The following is a 21,511-nucleotide window of genomic DNA, read 5'->3' on the forward strand; positions in this document are numbered from 1 at the left end:
TAACACAACTGCAGTAACATAAACTTCAGTCAAAAGGCTGATCTAAAGCTACAGGGCACTTCAGCTGGAGAAGAAGAACTTAATGCTGCCTGGTCAACAGAGCATTAGGGAGTGAGAAAGAAAACCTTTGTAGCAAGATTTCTAAAATGGTCCAGACTTAGGTAATGCTTTGAGCTATGCAAAAAATGAGTACCAGAACTTTATAATGTCAAAAACTGCTTTGTACCACAGAGCCTTTTCTCATGAAAGTAAATTGTTTCTATCCACTGTAACATTTATTTATTCAAAGTTGTCATATTCTAAGACTGTAGATTGTTCATGGAGGATTTGGGATTTCTAGAAAAAGACATCTTCCCCCTCACTCCCAGAAAAATCAGAGGAAGTGTTATATAAAAAAATTACTCAGCAAGTTATAACACAAAGAAAGTGCTGAAAGTGAAGAAGCAAAAAAGGACAGATGCCAAAACAGGACATTAGCAAGTAACTGGGATAAACACACGACTTAGTCCTTTACTCCATCTCCTTAACTCCTACAGCAGAAATCCCAGCCTCACCAGTTCTCCCAGCTGCAGGCTCTGCTAACCTTTGCACTACTCCCTCTACCTACTGCTGATGGGAATGGAAGGCTTAATCTGGGATTTTCTGTTCAAACAGCATCAGAGCTGCAGATGCTCAAGCCTGAAAGCCCCAGGCCTGTGCAAACCCAGATTTCTCCGAGGAGAGATCAGGGCCTTAGCCTTGGATATTATTGCTCTTGGTAGCAAACAAACTCCCAAGTTATTTTTGCACTTCTTTTTCCCCTTCATATTTCTGCACAACTTTTCCTTCTTGAAGAACTTAATCTCATTCTGCAGCACATCTTACTTGAACTATTATGGGATGGACTACTATTATCTATGTTATCTTGTTTACATTTCAAAATTAATTTTCTGCTTTAATTAAACGGTGGACAGCTCAAAATTCTTTAAAAAGGCATGTTCTTAGCTTGTATAACAGACATTTCCTCAGAGTTCTTCTGGTAGTATCAGTAATTCAAGAGGAGGGACAAACTGTTTTCAGTACAGAATTACTGCTGCAATCCTGTAACTCCCCTTTGTTTTAACCCACAAGCCAAATGGCAAGAACTTAGGAAAAAGCAGTGAATACAATAGCAAGTGTAATTTTACAGTGTTAAACACTGCTTTCACTTGAGAGATGTGACTCCTAAATATTCCAATCCTTCAGATAAGTCAATAAACAATGCACAGGAGGAAACCATTCATATGACCAGATTTTACTTTTAAAAGTTTACAGTGGAGCAATGCCATATCTGTCCTAATTAACAGAAAACTAATGCCTTGGAAAAGATGATGAACAGTGGGGTCACAAATGTTGTTTCATCTAGATATTAAAGACCAGACCTGAACACTGAGTTCCTGGGCAGTAAAAGGCAGCTGAAATTCAATACAAATGAACTGATGCATATAGAACAAGGATTTAAAATATTTCAGTTTCACAGTGCAGAAATAAGCACTGAGTTAGTATGAAAGGAATGAGCCCCAGTTTTAAAGAGATCTAAGAAAACATCACCCCAAAAGAAGGAGTGGTCTGAAAAGCAACTAGGGAAAGAAAAATATAGGCAGAAAATGTTCTTGTGTCTTGTAAACTTTTTAACAGGACAATTGGAATGCAGCATACAGGAGGGATACCTGGATGGACAGAAGGTTACAAGGGTCTCTCCATGTGACACATTTAAATAGAATTACCTCTCTGTAAGCTGTGAAGCCTGAAGGTGACAGGGCAAGAATATGAACACCAGGAGTGCTCTGAAGCTGTTCACTGTTCTTCCAGTAAAACACAGAGCCCCTCCCCAAAAAATCTAAAAGGTTTAAAACTGCAATGTATAGGATAGAAAGGAGTAAGTTTAATTCCATATGATGTGTAGGTACAGAAATTCATATCCATGCCAAAATGCTGTCCAAGGATTCCAAAAGGGACTTGTCAAACCCATGAAAGACAATCCAGACATAACCAGTTCTGACTCAAATTTGTAAGCTTGGGGAAAAAAGAAAATGACAGTCAGTGGCACCTAGGAAAGTACTCTGAATAAACAGATGATTGGGCCATCTTCATCTTCCTTCCAAGGTACCAAGAGGGAGAAAATCCAGTGGGCCAGAAGGATTTTTGGTCTGATGCAGTAGAGCCATTCTTACTGCTCAGCAATCTATCACCATTCCCAATAGGAGGAAGAATGATTGGCTTGAATTTGTTCTTTTTTATTATTATTATTTTAGTTAAGCCAACAAAGTGAAAGTTTTGGTGTAAGTTCCTCAGCCATAGCCCAAGTATGTGAGGAGGTGAGATGTGTCTGCTGGACTGAGATGAAGTTTCTGGATGATGTGCTGGCAATGCCTGAGGAAGAAAAAGTGGATGCCTGCAGGTGCCCTTTATGACAACCTGAATAAAGCACTCAGTTCAGTACATTAACATGAAATCCATGTTCATAAATATGAGAAAGAGACACACAGAAGAACAGGAAAAGTATATTTAATTTTCTATTAAACTTCCAACCAGAACAGAATTTAAAGCTTTTACATAACTGACAAGAATTTCATCATGATCAATACCAGATTTTACCAGGAGAAAACAGGCAACATATTGGTTATATTCCCTCTCTGCTCTCCTGGCAAATCTAATCTGTTTTCAAGGTGAAGTATTATCAAATCCTGTCAACCTCAAAGCAGCATTCTAGCTCCTGCTTACATCTGGATATTTTATTTATTTTTTAATTCCAAAGTAGTAATAAGAAAAGTATTTTATAGCAAATTCCTAAAACCTATTCTAGAAAAATGTTGTTAGAGATCCCCTTTAGAAGACCATTTTAATGTAAGCAGCAGCAAATTGGTTAGAATGGAAGTCTGAAAGCATTTCTATGACCTGCTATTACAGCCTTTAAAAAATGCATTCATTGATATGCCAAACTATTTATAACTTTCCTCTCTTCCTTCCCAACTAACCTCAGTGACAGTAAGCAGCCTAATTCAGCTTTAATTTTTACAAAATTGTCCATAGTGATTAGAACAAAAGCTGCCACAAAGCCCCACCATGTACCATTTGTGTTAGTGCCTCTAGCTTAGCCATAGAGAAACCGATGGAAATTGTTAAGAGAATTAAGGTCTCTAACCACAGAATTTAGGTGAGAGAGGTCCAATCAAACCCAGTCTGTGCCACATTATTGATAATGTCTAGTTTCATTCTAATTTTTTGTCAAGAATATCAAGTACTATTTACTCTACTAAGCTCAAAGTTTAGCTTTGCCTGGCTGAAGCTGTAGATTCTGAAGTTTCATTGCCATGCCCATGTTCCCAGAAATCTTCAATTTGCCTTGAAAGAATGCCTGAAAAGAAAGAAAGATTCTGTGAAATGCAATACAACCTATTATCCCAAATGCATCCCTCCAGACAGTTATGGGTCATCATGGATGAGCAGTTTGGTAATTCCAACAGTTCTGGCACACACCTCACACCCAGAAACAAACACACTGTCTGACTGTAGAGCAGTAAACTGAGGAAGTTGGATTCTTATTGCATTTGTGATATCTAAAGGAATAAACTTGCTTGTTTCTTAGATTCTCACAGCCATGGGTCTGTACCTGGAGCAGACAGAACACCCCATGTTTGGGTGGTCACTGTTCATAGCAGACAAGCTGATTATTTCAGCTGCAAACAATAAATCCAGAGACAGTAGGTGCCACAAGTGATTTCTTAGCTCTAATTCTCCTCAGCCTTAACAGGCTTTGCTCCTGATCAATTCAATTTTACAAATCTTGTTTGTGAAGCAGACATGCAGAAAATTTGGATTTTTTCCTTTATAAGGAGATAAACTACATGCACCAAAATACCCAAACTGTAGATGTAAAGCTGAGCTGCTCCTGAATTTTCTACATGCATATTACAACATGTATATTACATTCCTATACTGTGTTTTATTTTGAAACTTCTCCTAGACACATTGCAGTTTGCAAAATTTACCCCATGATTACCAGACCAAAATCTTGAAACAGTTACCCAGAGCATTTCAAATTGGAAGCACTGCACTGCACAGCAGTTTAAAATAAACTTAAACATCTTCTTTACTTGTACACTATGACTGCTTTTGACAGAGGAATTAAAAAAAATGAAACTAATCAACCAACCAAAAACATCCTGACTCCCCACCCAACACCAACAAAATCCCAAGCATTCAGTGGATGCTCACCTATATTTTCAGCATCAAGATGACTCCTTACACTAATGTCAGCTATGGGGGTAAAGCCCTCCAAAGAGAAGCCCACATTCCTTCTTTCTTATGGTATGTTGTAAAAACTGGATTGCCCCTCTTCTCTAAAAACCAAGCACTATTAAATCTCCTTCTGGGATATAACACAGGACACATCCCTGCAGGATGTCTGACATACATCCCTGCCCTTCTTGAAGAATCTCACTTTGTCTGATTTGTTCAGAGCACACCAAGAACTGTCATTTTTCAGATCAGCCATGGCAGTTCTGGATGAAAACATTCAAATGATTTCAACTTAAACACATTCAAAACAAACCAAGCAGTTCCCTGATCAGGTCATCTTTGCTATACTTACTGTCTGAGGGTTCATTTTGCCAGTCATGAGTGCCAGCAGATCAGTGTCAGCCATGGTGATTGTACAATCTGCCTTCTTATCTGCAAGACAGAATCAAACTGAGAAATGAAACAGTTACAGGAGCTACTATGTGAGCATCCCTTCAGAGCACAGGTCAGCAAATGGTACCTGAAGTATGTACAAGTAAGAGTCATTAAAAAATATCAGCAAGAGGCCACCCAAAGCCAAGAGGCAGCTGGGCCACCTTGCAGCACAGACCATCCCAACACTGAAGGAAGATGGGCCTTCCTGAAAAGCTAAGCAAATTCATTCCTTGAAAATAAATAATAATCTACTTGTATCTAGACAGAATTTTCATTGCAAGCACTGATAAAAATTTTTCAGTTTTATCAAGCTTGTATTTGCTAGTATGAAGATCAGTTGGAATAGATGAGTTTTCCCCTGTGACACTCTCTGAAGATACTCATTACTGACATTTCAGGCATTTCCTGCCCTCTCCTTCCCTGGGAACAACATGTGCATTCTGAAAGCACTCATTTGAATTAATTCAAGTACAGAAGTTTCTAGGATCCTCTTACTAGAAGTAAGCTGGAAAATTATTTAAATAAGCTCTGATATAAATACTGATGTGCAAACTAAAGGGCTAAAGCCTGTACACATCTTTTCCTGCACTCATCTTATTATTAGAGTGAAATATTTGAAATTGTTGTCCATGCAACAGAAGAATGTGGTCTTCTTTTTGTAATAACATAACAATGAATTTCTGAATCAAATTCCCTGCCATGCTTGTAATTAAAAGCTTGTGATGCAGATTCATGGATATATCAGACTTTGAGGACTGGCTGTTGTCTTTGTTTTTTTTCATTTTCATTACTAGGGTGGGTAACTTCAGCTTTGAAACAAGACATTTCCACGTCAAGGGTACAAATCCTGTGTTTTCAATATATTTATGGGGCTCCCCAACACCACCCAATCTGCTTATTTCTGCCTTTTTCAAAATAGAACTTGAAGTTTATGTCAGTTTATGTCAACCAATCAAGTTTTGTTGCTTAACCACCTGCACAGGAGAAGTAACTTGACCAGGCAGACCATTTACTGCTTACCAGTGCTTCCAACAAAGCAACTGAAGAAACAGCTACAAATTACATTTTTGGCCCAAATTTTAAGAGGTGAGAGCAACAAAATCTCCAGAGGTTTAATTTTCACTTTTTTTTTTTTTCTCCATTCTGGTTCCTTTGAAATTGTATGACATCTCTGCCTGTAGCCTCTAAAAACATAGACTATTATCTCTAGGCAGATTCAGAGCAGAAGATGTTTAGTTCTTGGTCTAAAACACCATGGATTAAAAGTGTCAGTAATAAAAAAACTTTTTTTTAGCTCTACATCACTTTTGCTCAAGGTCACTGCAGCCTGAACAGAGTATGAGCCTATAGTCATTAGTTTTATGTGTGTTCTGCAATGACATAATAAAAGAGCACTGACCTGAATTAACTGCCACAGAGCCTTTACCATTTTTCACATCTACTACCCAAGTTGCTTCTTTCCCACCAGGACCATCTTTTACTTTGAAGGCAAAGATTCCACCAATTTTCTTGACAAATTGCTCTCCTTCCTGTAATGATCATGGAATGAGAAAGTAATTTACTTCAACCTAATTTTCATTTAGTCTTAATTTAACAGAAGTAATTAAAAAGCTTTACTATTTCTACTAATATAAAAATATCTATTCCCCCCATTTGGCACCATTTAAACCATCAAAAAATCTAAATCAAAAAACTCAAAGTATGAATATTTATATTAAAATACATTAAACTAAGAAGAATAGTTCTAACAGCCTTGTCCTGACATAAATTTGACAAAATGTGATTTCTTCTTCTGATCATATTTACAAAGCAAGCACCTAACACCAAATACAAAGTTTCTTTTCTTAATTAGCAAGCTCCTCACATACAACCTAAACTTGCCTCCACTGAAATATCCTTATGCAGGTAGGAATTATCTGGGAAAAAAGTAACTTAAAATCATGGCACAGTGCAAAAGGTTTCCAGCAAAATCCAAATCCGTAACATTTGTTTCAAGGAGCACTCCTGAAGAAGTGATGGATGCTAACACATTCCCAACAGGTTTCACACACATTCTGCTATCAATTAAAATCCTGTTGCAGGTAAAAGAAGTAATCAGGTACCTCTTGGAGCTTCTTTTCAATCTCTTTGAAGACCAGCTGTGCCTTAAATCCATCAACAGCTGCACTGAGAGGCACAGCTGCAATACGGCCGTTGCTGAAACAAAAATCCCATTAATTTAAAACTTTAATCACATTTTCAACATCTTCAAATGATCACAAATAGGCCTAACACCAGTAAGAGACAATTTAGCAGTATAGAGTAACTCTGGTATCAAAGTGAAGCTTGCTCTCTTGACAGCTTGAATTACAGTCACTCCAGATATCTGTGTGTTCTGTGTGTATGAAGTGAAGATTAATTTTATAATGAAAGTAAATCATTAATCTTATTCCTGATACTCTGGAGAAATCATCCTGCATGGCTTGACAGCAACATGGAACCCAATTGTTGATTGCTGCAGGGGCATGCAGAGCCAAAGTACAGAGAAATGTCCAAAGAAATGGCAATTCAAGCAGCAGGAGACACAAGCTCACCACTATTACCATATCTTGGCAGCAAAGTCCAAAACTGTGGTCAGGTCTGATACTGCTGAAGTGACAGAATTGCTCAAGAAATGTTGCTGAGGGTGGTACTGACACTGCCCTGCAGATGTGTGACAGAGTGGGAACTGTCTTTTCTGAAGGAGACACATTCATTTTGTTAATAAACCAAGGCTGCACTAGAAGAATGGAAACCGGAAGGTTCAGAAAAAGCCACCAAACAAAAAGCAGAACTGTTTCAAAAACTAATGCAAAATGGATCAAGTCCTGCTGCCTTGATGTACATTCTCACCAGCCACTAAAGCCACAGGCTTGACCTGGAACCAGTGATTAACTGTACATCCACTGGTGTAGGAAACTGGTGTGAAGGATCTTCATAATTACGGAGTTTCACCACCTTTCCCTTAATTACACAATGCACATCACAACTCAGTTATGTAAGGGGTGTCTGAGCACATCAGCCACACCGCTCCATTCCAAAGTCTGACACACGTGGGTGCAACTCCCTGTGTCAGGGATCTCCCACACAGAGCCTTTGGGAGAACTAAAGGGTTTTAAGCTTCTCTAGTGTAAGATGAAATGAGTATGAGATTTCTCTGGGTTGAGCTGTACTTAAGAAAGCATTTTTAAAATTCTGAACACCAGTGAAAGTAAAATGAGCCATAGTAAATTAGAGTTAAATTTCTTCAGGAGAAATACTATCAGTACATGAAAAGCTCTCACTGACAGGAAGGACTACTTCTAGCAGCACCTCAAGACTGATGATATAAAAATAGCAACAGTTTTGTTCCATAAAGTGACAGTATTTTTCAAGACAAAGCTCAAAGCAATGCAAAAAGGTGTACTCCATGTAAGTCTTTTCCCCTCAGATTTAAAACTGTGCCAACATCCACTGACAGGTTTTGTGAGCATGTTTGAAGAGAATCCATGAGAAGACACATTTTTTCCTCTATCTTTTTTTTCACATGGTACAACCTCTTATAAATGAAAAAGGAGCCAGAATTATGACTCCTGACACTACAAAAAGTCACTGCTGCAGCCCTTCAAAGTTCAGTGGCTTCTCTCATCACCTCTTCCAAAGGTTATATTGTCACTTCCCAGGAATTGCACGGGATTAGCTGAAACAGATGTCAGAAATATGAGTTGGGAGGGAGGGGTATATTTCTTTCTGAAAGGCCAGTGTATGATAAGTTCTGCTGTTCACAGGTTTTCACAGAGAAAGCAAAGCACTGGGATGAGCTTTAAAAGCCATAATGCCCACTATAAGCATATCAATCTTTCTAAGGAAAGCTGAAAGTGAAAGCATAAAGGGAACTGTATTGTAAGTCTCCCCTGAAAAACCAGAATAACACAAATTTTAAGTGTTTTCTCTCAATTCCTGTCCATCGAGCTACAGCAGAGTGCAGACAGCTTCACATCACTGTTCTTTCACTCGGAAATAGGCTACAATTGGAAGTGCAAATTCTGTAGCCAGTAAAACACCAGAATTCTACATAATTACAGCATCACATGAAACACTGAAAGTAATCCTTCATAGAGTAAATCAGTAACAATTTCAGTAATGGTTTCTCTGTTCCTATGGATGTCTTGCCGGTTTTGGCAGATCCTAGTTTCAATTAATTAATATTAAGGTGACCTGTTTTATTCTTGGAATGGTTTTTTATTTGTTTGGTGGCTTTTTTTCTCCGAACATTATTCTTCCTTACTGACAACCACATGAGCCATTTCTACAAGCTGGTTTGAGCTTTTCAATAACTCTTAGTACACAGTGTGACACGAGAGTGTGCGAGGTTTAACCTCAGCAGTGCTGCAGTTACAGGTAATGGATGTTTTAGTTTACAGGGCAATCTCCTCCTTGAGCAGCGGCAGTAACTCAAAAACAGCTAAGCTGTGAGGGCGCAGGAAGCAGGACAGGCAGGCTGGGCCAGCAGCGCTCGGTGCCCGCGCTGTGCGCAGCCCCAGCGGAGCGCTCCGGAAGGCCTGGCCCTGCACCCCGCGCCTCCCCCTGTGCATGGCGAGCCCCCGCCGTGTGCCAGCCCCGGCTCACCTGCTCTCCCGGGGGAAGCCCATCCTGTAGAGCGTCACCACCACGGCCCCGCCGAGTCCCAGGTTGTGCTGCAGCGCGACCTTCGCCCCCGGCACCTGGCGCCGCCCCGCCAGCCCGCGCAGCTGCCAGCAGAGCTCCGCGCACTGCGCCAGCCCTGAAACATGGAGCGCAGAGCGGCGTCAGCCCGCGGCCTGCCCGCGCTGCGGGAGCGCGGCTGGGGAGCTGCCGGGGATCTGAGCGGCCAGGAGTCAGCCTTGGGAAACCCAAAGGAAGGGGAATCCCTCTGCATTGTAACCCTGACACTCTCTGATCACGTTCACCCTCGGTCTGCCCCCACTTCTCCATCACTTCTTTCTGCAGTCAGGGTCCGGTCCTGCCATGCACAGAATCACGGCGTTCATTGGGTTGGAAAAGAGCTCCAAGATCATCCAGTCCAACCTATGGCCAAGCACCAAGGCTGTCAGCTAGACCGTGGCACTGAGTGCCATGGCACATCCTTCCTTCAACACTCCACCTCCCAGGGCAGCCCATTCTAATGTTTAACCATCCTTTCTGTGTAAAAATTCCTCCATGTCCAGCCTAAACCTCCCCTAGCACAGCCTGAGGCTATATCCTCTCAGTGAGAAGATCCCCCCAAGCCTCCTTTTCTCCAGGCTGAGCCCCCCTCAGCTGTCTCAGCCATTCCTCACAGAATTTGTGCTCCAGACCTCCCCCCAACTCCATTGCTCTGCTCTCCTCACACATTTCTCCTTTACCCCCTTCCTTTCTCTCCCTTCCCCTGGACAACTGCACAGGTGTTTGGACAAGGCAGACAAGGAATCTGCATTCTATTCTTCATTCTGCACCAAATTTGACACTTTGCCAACTAGACCATTATGAAGAAAAGGAGTTAAGGAGTTTTAAAATTCCAGTCATAGATGAGAATGAACAGGTTTCATTCACATTCTCTTAGCCTCAAGGAGAGGGTACGCACTGCAGTGCAGCCTGCCCTGGAACGGTTTGGATATTTAAGAGGATTTACATGACCCTTGTTTAGCATATAACAGGCCTCAAGACTGTTTCCAAGGGAAATGAAGCTGACAGACTGGAAACTTGTCATTTTCTCATTTTACTGACTCTTCCTCCATCCCATGGCAATGCAGAAGCAACAATGCCACTAAGTGCCTCTGCTTTTATCACTGCATAAGTGACAAAAATTAACACAAACCTGCAATTAATACTCTTATCCTGTTACAGATAACCACAGTCTCATTCATCTGGAACCTTCTTTCCCAAAGCTTGCTAACACTTTCCCTGGCCCCCACACTTAACTGAATATTGTATATCACTGTTAGAACTTTTTAGATTAAGATTTGGTGTTTTACAAGGTTTCATCTTCTCCAGTTTTCTGACAACTTTTCATTTCCAAACAAGGAGGGTGAATTATCTTCATAAATCTAAACACATTTTGTCCAAGAGCCAACACATTTAGAAACAAGCACGGCAGTTTAAAGAAAACAAACAAAAAACAACAAAACCACAAAAAACTCAAAACAAAAAACCCCAAAAAAACCCAATTAAAGAAAAAGGGAAAACCTATGTTGTTGGGAAATGGTGACCAAATTAGCTTCTGTTGTAAACATCAGATAAATATTTTGACACCCAAGATTTAACAAAATTGGCTTCTAGTACAGCTAACAATGGTACAGGCTATTCAGAGGCAGTAAAAATCTCCAAAACCAGAATTTTAAAGCATGACATCATATTAAAATAGTTATTCAAATACTATTCAGAAGTTTTACTATTGAGCAATTATTTAGCAAAGGTGAAGCTGTGTTAACCTGTTCCAACACTTGGATTATCTGGATAGAACACTGGGAAGAAGCGTTGAGGCCCTCATTGTTTCAAGCACAGGTGGGAAGCACCTGCCTGCTCAAGAGCTGGATCTCTTATCTAATGGGTGTGATTAAATGGAGTGGTTTTGCATACCTGTGGCACCAAGAGGATGTCCCTTGGAAATCAAGCCACCACTGGGATTAATAACCCATTTTCCTCCATAAGTATTGTCTCCTCTGTCGATCAGGTCACATGCTCTTCCTATAAAACAATGTAAAAACTTATGTAAGAAAAATGTTCTTCTTTTTATTTGTGATTTTTCAGTTCTGCTCTAACTTACCAGAGGTGCTGGGTGTCAGTCAAACCCTAGGAAATACTACAGCTTATATTTCACAAAAACCAAACATTAGCCAAACTACACTAATGAGACTTGCTGATACCACTGGAGAAGGCTTAACATGGAAGAGAACCATTTGGTACAAAAGTTGTTTTTAATTTGCTGTTGAATTGTTCTGTTGGTATATACAGCATTATGATATAATTAGTATCATGAAGCTACTTGCATTTTGTTCATGAAACTGCAGTGATAACTTTGGCTTTGGTTAGTTGTAATTTGTGAGCCCCAGGACTTGGAGGGTGAGCACCAAGTTGAACACAAAGGCCAGCTAATGGTACCTTGGGCTGTATTAAGACATTAAAATAGTAAATAAAATATTGTAGAAGATGGAATTATTTAGCTTTGCAGACTACAGACAATTCTCCCTTTTAACCAGGCTCTTACTCATTTATTCTTGTACCATATTCTTCAGCCAACATTATTAATGCTGAAGTCTAACAAAGATATGTCATGGTTCCATGGTACCATTAAATGAGAATACCAGGTTAGATTTGCCCATCTAAATCCACAGTGCTTTATGCCATTCCATGAATCTTTATGCCTAATTAGTCTAACATTCCAAGATAAGCTTCATATACTATTAAGGCCAGACTGACTAAGGGCTGTGAGAACAGCACTATTAAATAACCATGCACAGGGCTAATTAGTCAAATAGACAAGTACCACCAGGATTATTCTGCATCAATTAATGAGCCTAAAGAGCTTAATGTACCTGTTTAAATATGTCAAACATTTACCATTTTTGCTGCAAATACCATAAAAAACACAGCAAGAATGACAGTAGAAAGCAAACATTCAAAGGCAAACACAAAAGTCTTCCTGGAGTTCAATGAATGTCTGTTTCAGTAAGAAAGCTCAGACTTAATATACCACCTAGTGCCAGAATATGGTATTTTCTCACAATTAGTTAACAACAAATTAGAGAAAGACTATATCAGATTATAATCTATGCAAAGCAAGAATATTTTTAGCATTTAAATATATAATGAACTAAAATAGCAGTTCAATGCATTATTTATTTGAAAACATAAAATACCCTTCTTCAGCAGAAAATTTTAAAATATTTTATTTATATAAAGAGAGCTAAATTTCTCTGCCATTGAATCTGTTGTAAATCCAGCAGATTCACTGACATTAAGCTAATCTGTACAGACTGTACAGACATTGTTACACAGTTAACTTTAGATCATGTTGATAATTTGCCAACAACTCTGAGGGGAAGATGTTCCAAAGATCAGTGACTTGCTAAGTCCCCCACCCCCCCAGGCAATTCTTACCCTATTTTTATCTTCTTAACAGAAAATACATAGATGGAGGGAAATCTTGGGGTAAGATTATGATAGAATACAGCTCCAAAAAAGGGGCCTAAGACTGAGATCACAGGAGTTCTTAATCTGGCTATTTTTGGTGCTTTCCATTTTAATAAAGCAATTATCTCCATTGCTGCTTTTACCTTCTGGACACAGTCCCAGAGCTTCATAGGTGATGAACTCATTAACTGAGAAGCAGTCATGAAGTTCAATCACATCAACATCTGTAGGTTTCAGCCCTGCTTTGTCAAAACATTGTTGTGCAGCTTTTTTAGTCATATCATAGCCAACCTGAAAAAAAAGAGAAATTCTATGTTAAAGTATCATTACAGAAATATAGTCCATAGTTTAATTTTTATACTTAATTTTAAGTGTGCTTCTATAGATCCTGTCAGTGGATCACATTTCAGAGTTTGATATTTATAGAATAAGAATTGTCTAGAAAGAAATAACACATTCTAAGGCTTATTGCTGGCATGCAAAACCTTTCTGGGGAATATCCTCTATTTTCTCAACCTTGATCATAACCCAAATTGTTCCTCTGCATGACTCAGACCAACAGCCTTGAAACAACCCTCACATGATCTTGTCACCTTTTTCTATGGTCCACCTGATTGTTTTAAATTTCATTACTATTATAAAGAGAAAAATGAAAGGAAATTTATTTTGCTGTTCAAATTGTTTAAAAACTAGCCTGTAAATAATTTGTTAAAAACTAGGTTTCTGAGAGCCTGTTTGTAAGTTACTTTTTGTCATTTCACAATCATACTCAGTGCTTATTCCATATCTGTCCAAAAGAAATCAATTTTACATTCACTACAAAGCATAATATGTTTGCTCACTGACATGAAAATCTTTACAGCATCACTAAAAAAAAACAAACCAAAAAACAAAACCCAAAATCAAACAAGAAAATCCCCACAAAACGCCAACCCAAAACTATGAACAAAAAGCCTCAGAAAAACCACCCCAATGAGTACCAGGGAATACAGAATTGTAAACCTACCATCTTCAAACAACTCTTTTCTTCAAATGTGCTTGGATAATCAGTAGCCATCACTTGGGCTAGAATTTCCACAGCTTTAGCCTGCAATTTATGCCTTTTCACAAACTCCTCATTAGCCAAAATTGCAGCTGCAGCACCATTTGATGTTGGACTGATTGAAAGAAAAATAATTTTAAATCAGTAATGTCAATCTTCGTTAGATTGTTGATCTTCCATAGATTTATCTTTTAATACAAACAAAAAAACCCCATACAAAACTCACTTTCTTTAGCTGATACCACTGATACCATAAATTCCATCAGTGCTTACTGGACACTTTCAGCAATAAAAATTACTGAAAATTTATAACAGACATTTGGAAATCATGACAAAATAGAGATGTCATTAAGGTTTTTCAATTTAGAACAAATCAAAGCTCCTACTTGGCTATAAACATATATAAACATATATACACCCTCCAAGAGTGCTTAGGAAAGGCTGAAGAGAAGAATTAACACTTAACAGCAATGGATGCACATCAGTAAAAGAACAGAATTATATGAGAACCCCAAAGTACAAAACATATTTCAGCTCACTGTAGTACACTGAGAGCAAGTATCTAGTGTTTGGTCATGACAGAGTTTCCACATTTGTTTTATTTATAAATAAGTTTTACTTAAGCAATCTGTAAGTTATAATTGACACACAGACTTTATTTAAATATAGATTCCTCCCATATTTGTCTTAACATCAAGATCTATTTCACAATACAAAATCATCTCCTTACCAACACTGTAGGACAGTCAAGTAATCAAAAATTTTCCGAGAATGCAGAACTTCATCTAATGTGTACTCCTTTTGGAACTGGGAATACCTAAGGAAAACACACAGATGCCATCTCAGATTGAGCAGCAGACATACCAATACCACACTATTAGGCAGCTATTTTTACAAAGGATAAGGCACTGAATAGAGAATTAATTTTTATATATTTCTAGAATAATTTATTTATTTTCTCAGTCCATAATAATTAACATATGCTGAAAACATTCTGAACATTCTCTAAAAATACTACTTTGTTGTGCATGATTTTTTTTAACCAGGGATGTTGACTGCAGAGGCAGAGTACGTGACTCACGGGTTGTTGGTTGAGTGGCAGTGGTTCTTCCATGCAATTTTTGCAAAGTATTCTGGATTTGTCCCTGAAAAGGGGAAAGAAAGCTGTGTTGAAATACTTTGTTTACTCAAACAGTGCTGATGTAACAGTTTAAATATTGTGTCATAAGCATCTTTACAAGACACACTGTTATGAAGACTTTCCTTAGAACTCAGCTGAGGTTCCAAATAAACTAAACATGGCTGAGTTTTAGCTGACAGAACAACCCACTTCCATGTTTTACACTTACATAAAAACACAGAAAACTAGTGCATTTTATTTGATGTATTATTCTATTATTGCAACTTAAATGCTCATTTTCCTATCAATGCAAAACAGCTGCAGTGAAATATTAGAGTCTAAGTCTATATTTTTTCATATAATAGCCTAAAAATGCAAATAAAAGATGTACAACAGGCCAGGCTGTTACCTTGGAGCCAATTCCCTTGTCTGGTCAGGGGTAGTAAAAAGCAGTGGGAGCAGCCTTGTATCAGGTATTAAATCAAATCAAATATCCAACAGCTTTTGCCAAACAGTTCAGCCCCATGCCCACCTACCTATCCTAAGGCACAGGGATAAAATGAAGTTATGCAGCCTTAATGCTACCATTTCTTAAAACAAAATCCTATTATTTTTAAATCACTTTATAAAGATAAGACAATTTTAAAAATGTGTTTTAACAGACCATATTTCTCCATATGTTCTTTGCCAGCGCTTGCAAACATCTGAGGTGCCACTGGAGCACTTGCCAGGCCATATTTATTTATCATAATTTCCAAATGTTTGTCCATAGGACTAGTTCTATCTGCAAACTGAAAACAAAAATACAAAGCAAATAATAATCTTTTCAACATCACCACAAAAATGTCCCAGATTTCAAGCAAATGAGAGGTTTTTCTAACATTTTAACAAGTCCATAGACAGTATGTTGCACTACAGTGACATGTTCAGATGTATTGATAATTTCCCAGCTATAAAAAAAAAGAGTAAATAAGTAGAAAATGCTTAACATTAACATTATAACCACTGCACTGATTCATGGCAAGAATCACTGCTACATGATTTCTATCACAGTCACTATTTTCAGCAGGGGACTTTGGGTATTTTTCATCTCACTTAAAATCCTACAATTAATATAGTTTCAAGTTATAGAATTAATACTCTATTGGTATTTTCAATTAAGCTTAGATGAAATATCATAAAACATGTTAAAAGATAACTCCTTCTCAATTTTATCACTTGCTAAATTTAACGTTTTTCACCCAAATCTCTTGAATATAGTATCAAATTTGGCAGTTCTGCAGTTAAATGACATATGGGCTCTAATATTGCTTGCCTTGAGGCAAAATAAAAACAAACCCCAATACACTTCTCCAGTAAAAACAACTAAGAGTCTAGAAGACCTTAATTTTTGGAGAGTGTGTTAAAAGGTCAACTGAACAAGCATCAGGCCAGAAGACTCAGAATCTTCCTTTGATTTACTGTGCTGTTTGAGAAAGATACTTCACTAACTCAAAGCTTCAATATTTTATCTGGCATTTTCCTTCTTCCCCACTAACCCAGCATTTAACATGATCTTGACAAAATACAACAAACATGATTTTTGCATGGAATGTTTTAGAGTTTATTTTTTATAGTATGTCATAGCTGCCATCAGATTCACAAAACTCACTAAAAGATTATTTAGACCAAACTAATGGTTTCTTTTGTCATCATCTACAGCAGCACAGTAAAGCCAGTGGTGTTGCTGAGAATACATCTCAGAGAATGAGGAAGTGTGTCTCATGTACAAACACAAAACATATAAACAGACACTTACACCTGAAGAAAGAGATCCTTTTGCCATCCTCTCAAAGCCCAGTGCCAGAACACAGTCTGCCAAACCTTAAAATAAAATGTGTGGCTATTTAAAGTACAATGTGATTATAAATGACACTATGTACTAACAACTATTCCACTACAAGATATGTACACAAATACCTACCAGCTGCTCTTCCTTCATTTTTGAAAGAGTCAAACTAAGATGGATAAGATATTGATAGAAAGATATTGATACCTAAGAATGAAAGATCACTACAGGATTGGGGTTTATTTTTAATTGTCTGACAGCAACTCTCATAGACAACCAAACATATATATCTCAGCTGCAAATACTAAATCATGCACAGTGTTACTAGAGTTCTCATTACAGAAACATCAGCATCAGTGCAAGAAAGTATCAAAGTCCACAAAGGAACAGCAAAAACAAGAGGAAATACTCATCTCCAGTTCAAAGCATGGTCTGTCAGTCTGCTCTCTCCCATCTGTTCCAAAAATGTGTTAAACCCTTGTATTAACTTCAAGTCAAAAGAAAAAAGCTAAGCTTTTCAGCAGGTTCTTCTTTTCATCCTGGAGAATCTCGTGCCTGCAGTACTATAACGCCACTTATTCTGCACTGCTCCAAACAATTATTGCAGAAACACTTAACTGGCAGAACTGGCTAGGTTCATACAGCTCATGACACAGGAAAAGCCATGTCCATCCACATACACCATCCTACTGCACCCAGACAACCTCTTATGTGCACAGAGCAAAACAACCCACCTCCTTCTATCAGCTGTCTGGCCATGAACAAAGCAGTGGATCCAGTAGCACAGTTGTTGTTAACATTGATGATGGGAATGCCAGTTAGACCCAGACCATGGTAGATTGCTCTCTGCCCACTGGTTGAGTCACCTTCAAATAGAAACACAACATTAAAATAAGGTACAAACTCAACAAAAATAAATCCTGCCATGTATGTGCAGTGCTACCAATTAAACTAAACTTGAACTTCTGAGCTGTCACCCTGAGTATGGCTCTCCAGGATCCACAGTAAAGAACCTCAGAAACAAGATGAAACTCCTCAGATTTTAAAACCAGAAGCTTGTCCTGTTTCTGTTTCACAGGCTGTGAATCAAAGGGACATAACTGGAGTGGACAGAAGGGTCTTAGAGGTGCGGCTTGGGAGCTGCTCTGGGTATCACAGCACACTGACCCTACTTCAGATGCCACAATACAGTCATTAATAGAGAACCAGAAGGAAAGTAAATGGAAAAATCTTTTTGGAATGGAAATAAATTTCCCCTTAATAGAAATCTTATTGATGACATTCCTCATACCTTATCCATACACACATCTGCAACTGTCACAGAAGTCACACCCCAATTAAACAACAGTACTCACCATAAACATAACCCACACATGCTTGCTTCACTGCTGAATAAGGAATCCCAGCATCAGCTAAAGCTGCCTGGCCTAAGAAACAGTTTAGAAGTTGGAAAAAAAAGTTTAAAATTGAAGGTCAAATAAAATTTTTTGAAAAGCAGCTCCCATAACCATAACAAGCAAACCTAGAGTTGCATGTACAAGTCCTGCATTCACAAATGAGAGTTGTAGAAATTCCTCATTACATGGTGCAAATGGTCAATACAGTCTTGTACCTCATGAGGACAAGTTCATACTCATAAGAATAAATTCACAGTATTTTGAGTTCTAAACAACTTCTTTATCAGAAAATTTCATTCAATCAATTCTGTGTTCATGCACCAAGGTTGTTCATCCCAATGAGAGTATGTTTTGAAAAATACAAGTAAGTATTAAATTATTGAAGTGCACAATCCAATTTTAAGCCATCCTGCTGACTTCAGCCTGGAAGGGCTGACCTGGACAGGTCAGTTATGGATTTGGTGAAAGTGGTCTGAGTTTTAAATCTGGTTTTTAGATGTATCTATTTATTGAACAGTAGCTTTTCCTTCATATGTGAAATCATAATATTGGTTGTTAGACCTAAAATAAGCATAGCAATCAGCACAAAATGCTTTATTACTAAATTACCTGCTTCCTTAGCCATGTCAGGATAATCAGCACTCTTCTCATTAGGCTTTGAAAACTGGCAAGAGAAAAGGAAGAAAAACAAGCTGAGAATAAATCACAGTGAGACTGAATTAATATTTTGCTCATATTGGCATATTTTAAAGTTTTATATTTAATTTAGAAATAAGCTTTAAATAATGCAAACAATGTAAACTTATTGACCCAAAAGTGTATGTATAAAATGTTACAATTCCCAAGCGCTGCTGCCAGACCCTCCAAAGGCTAAAAAGAGAAAACAGTGCAACTTTATGGGAGCTGAGGGCCATTTCTGGTCAGTGCTAAAGGAGATCCATGAGTATGGAGATGGATTATAATTCTGTTCAAAGTTTATGGGTGGGACAGAGAATAACTGTAATCTTCACCAATTCATCATAATGCATAACATAACATTCACTGAAGCTTTGATAAATATTTCCATTCCACTTTTTTTTTTTTTGTTATACACCTATTTGTAACAAGAAAACGTGTGACTCATTAGAGACCACCACAAGGACATGTGGATTGCATTTTTACATCACTAACAAAAAGTATCACTGCTAAAAGAAATCCTCATGATAACTACTTATAATCACATAAATTATTTGATGTCCCCTGTGAGCATATAAAAGGTAATTTGCTGCCTTCTGTTTATCTCCCTGAGTCCAGTCATTTGTACCACTTAGCTGTACTTTCTGCAGTGCCTCCTTTCATTAATTTAGACAGAGAACCTACATAGCAAAGGTCACAAAAAAAAAACAGTTGGTGAGTTGATCATTGTAGAAGTCTGTAAGAGTGACTGACACCACTTGGGCTAACACAGAGGAGAGAGTACTGACAGTTCCTCAAGTCATGCCAAACTGGGAACTGAGGTGATCCACTTCTGAAAATGCAGAACACTGGGGAACTGACAGTCACACACACAGGAAATGTGGACTGTTGTGAGAAGATATAAGAAATTTGAGCAGTCATGACATCATTAATCAAATAGAAGCAATACAGTCCTAAAAGATTTCATCGTAAAACACTTAAAATGCAACATGGTGTCTGGCAGGTTTTACTTGTCTCTTCCATGAGGACATCACAAGTGAGCTCAATAACTTCTATTACTACATTCTGTGATCCAGTCCAACAAACACAGTTAACAGAATCGTCTTTAACCTCTCAATTCCTCCCCTATCACATCACATGCCGGAGAAATACCCATGCAGCAACAAGACAAAGTTATTATTTATAAGGTGACCAGGGGAGGAGTTTCTGACTACTCTGGCAAATATCAAAGTCGTCTTGAGATTCATCGATCAGAGACAAAAATGTATTTTTACTGTTCCTCTTTGAAAATCATAAAATTGTTTAGGTTGGACCTTAAAGATCAAGTCCAGCTGTAACCCCACACTGCCAAACCCAGGCTGCCTGTTCCTGGATTTGACAACCTTTTCACTGAAGGAATTTTCCTTAATCCAAATTCTAACCTTAAACGTGCCTTGTGAAACTTGAGGCCAATTCCTCTTGCCCCATCACTTGTTACTTGGGAGAGGAGCCCCAGCCTGGCTACCACCGGCTCCCGGGGAGCTGTGGAGGAGCTGAGCGGGGGAACTGTGCGTTCACAGCCCAAGGGACAGGAACAGAAACGCCGCAGGACAGGACAGCCCCTGCCCTCCCCGAGCCCCTGCCCCGGGACTGGCCCTGCGGCGGGGGGACACAGGGACACGGGGACACAGGGACACGGGGACACTGTGCCCGCTGCGGGGCTGCTGTATCGACCCGCTCTGTGCAGCACCACGTTCACCTTGGCCCGGCCCGGCCTTCCCCACATCCCGAGCAAGGGTGAACTTTGCGCGGAGCCGCTGCCGCCGGGCCGGGAGCGGGCTGTGCCGGTGCGCTCCTGAGGTGCCACCGAGTCCCGTGAGGGGCTCCAGCCGCGCCAGGGTGGGCGCGGGCGGCTCCCGCAGCAGCTCCCCCTCAGCGCCAGCAGGGGACAGCCGGGGAGCGCCGCCCCGCCGAGCCCGGCCTGGCGCGGGCCGCGTCCCCCCGCGCACACACGGGTGCCGGGGACGGCGGTGGTACCTTGGTCATGCCGACGCCCACCACGAACACCCGGCGCTGCATGATGGCGATGGCAGCGGAGCCAACCCCACTTCCCCTGCTGCTGTCGCCGCGTCCCGCGGGCCCTCAGCGACACCGGGGCGGGGCCGGCGCCGGGGGCCGAACCCCACAGAGCCGCCCCTTAAAGGCGCAGCGCCCCCCGTGCGGCAGCGGCCCGGTGTCCCTGTCCCTGGCGCAGCCGCGGCCAGTCTTACAAACATCCCTGAATTCCCCCGTCCTGGCCATTGTCAGACGTTGTTCCAAAGCGGAGGTGCAATGAAGCTCGCCGCTTCTCCAGAGAAGGGCAGCGAAGATGGTGAAGGGTCTGGAGTTCACGTCTGCGGGGAGCAGCTGAGGGGGCTCAGCCCGGAGAACAGGAGGCTCAGGGGGGCCCTTCCCGCTCTCCACAGACAGGAGGGTCAGGCTCTGCTCCCAGGGAACAAGGGACAGCAGGAGAGAAATGGCCTGAAATCGCACCAGAGGAGGTTTAAGTTGGGCATTAGGAGGAATTTCTTCACAGAAAGGATGATTAGATACTGGAATGCGCTGCTCAGGAAGGTGCCGGAGTCAGC

The 21,511-nt window shown here is 39.9% G+C and overlaps 1 protein-coding gene across 1 annotated transcript; it reads right to left on the bottom strand.

Moving 5' to 3' along the window:
- Positions 1 to 2,510: 2,510 nt before the first annotated feature.
- On the bottom strand, positions 2,511 to 21,045 carry SCP2 (sterol carrier protein 2). The gene is made up of 16 exons (XM_033067763.2): positions 20,922 to 21,045; positions 18,840 to 18,894; positions 18,189 to 18,260; positions 17,568 to 17,699; positions 16,804 to 16,868; positions 15,670 to 15,796; positions 14,967 to 15,030; positions 14,616 to 14,702; positions 13,850 to 14,000; positions 12,987 to 13,134; positions 11,290 to 11,397; positions 9,322 to 9,475; positions 6,798 to 6,891; positions 6,095 to 6,224; positions 4,613 to 4,692; positions 2,511 to 3,376 (listed from the first exon to the last, which is right to left on the bottom strand). The coding sequence occupies exons 1-16, from the start codon at positions 20,961 to 20,963 to the stop codon at positions 3,281 to 3,283; spliced, it is 1,605 nt and encodes a 534-aa protein (XP_032923654.1). The 5' UTR covers positions 20,964 to 21,045; the 3' UTR covers positions 2,511 to 3,280.
- Positions 21,046 to 21,511: the final 466 nt, after the last annotated feature.

The sequence above is a fragment of the Catharus ustulatus genome, chromosome 9 (genome assembly GCF_009819885.2).
Source record: "Catharus ustulatus isolate bCatUst1 chromosome 9, bCatUst1.pri.v2, whole genome shotgun sequence".
Classification (NCBI taxonomy): domain Eukaryota; kingdom Metazoa; phylum Chordata; class Aves; order Passeriformes; family Turdidae; genus Catharus; species Catharus ustulatus.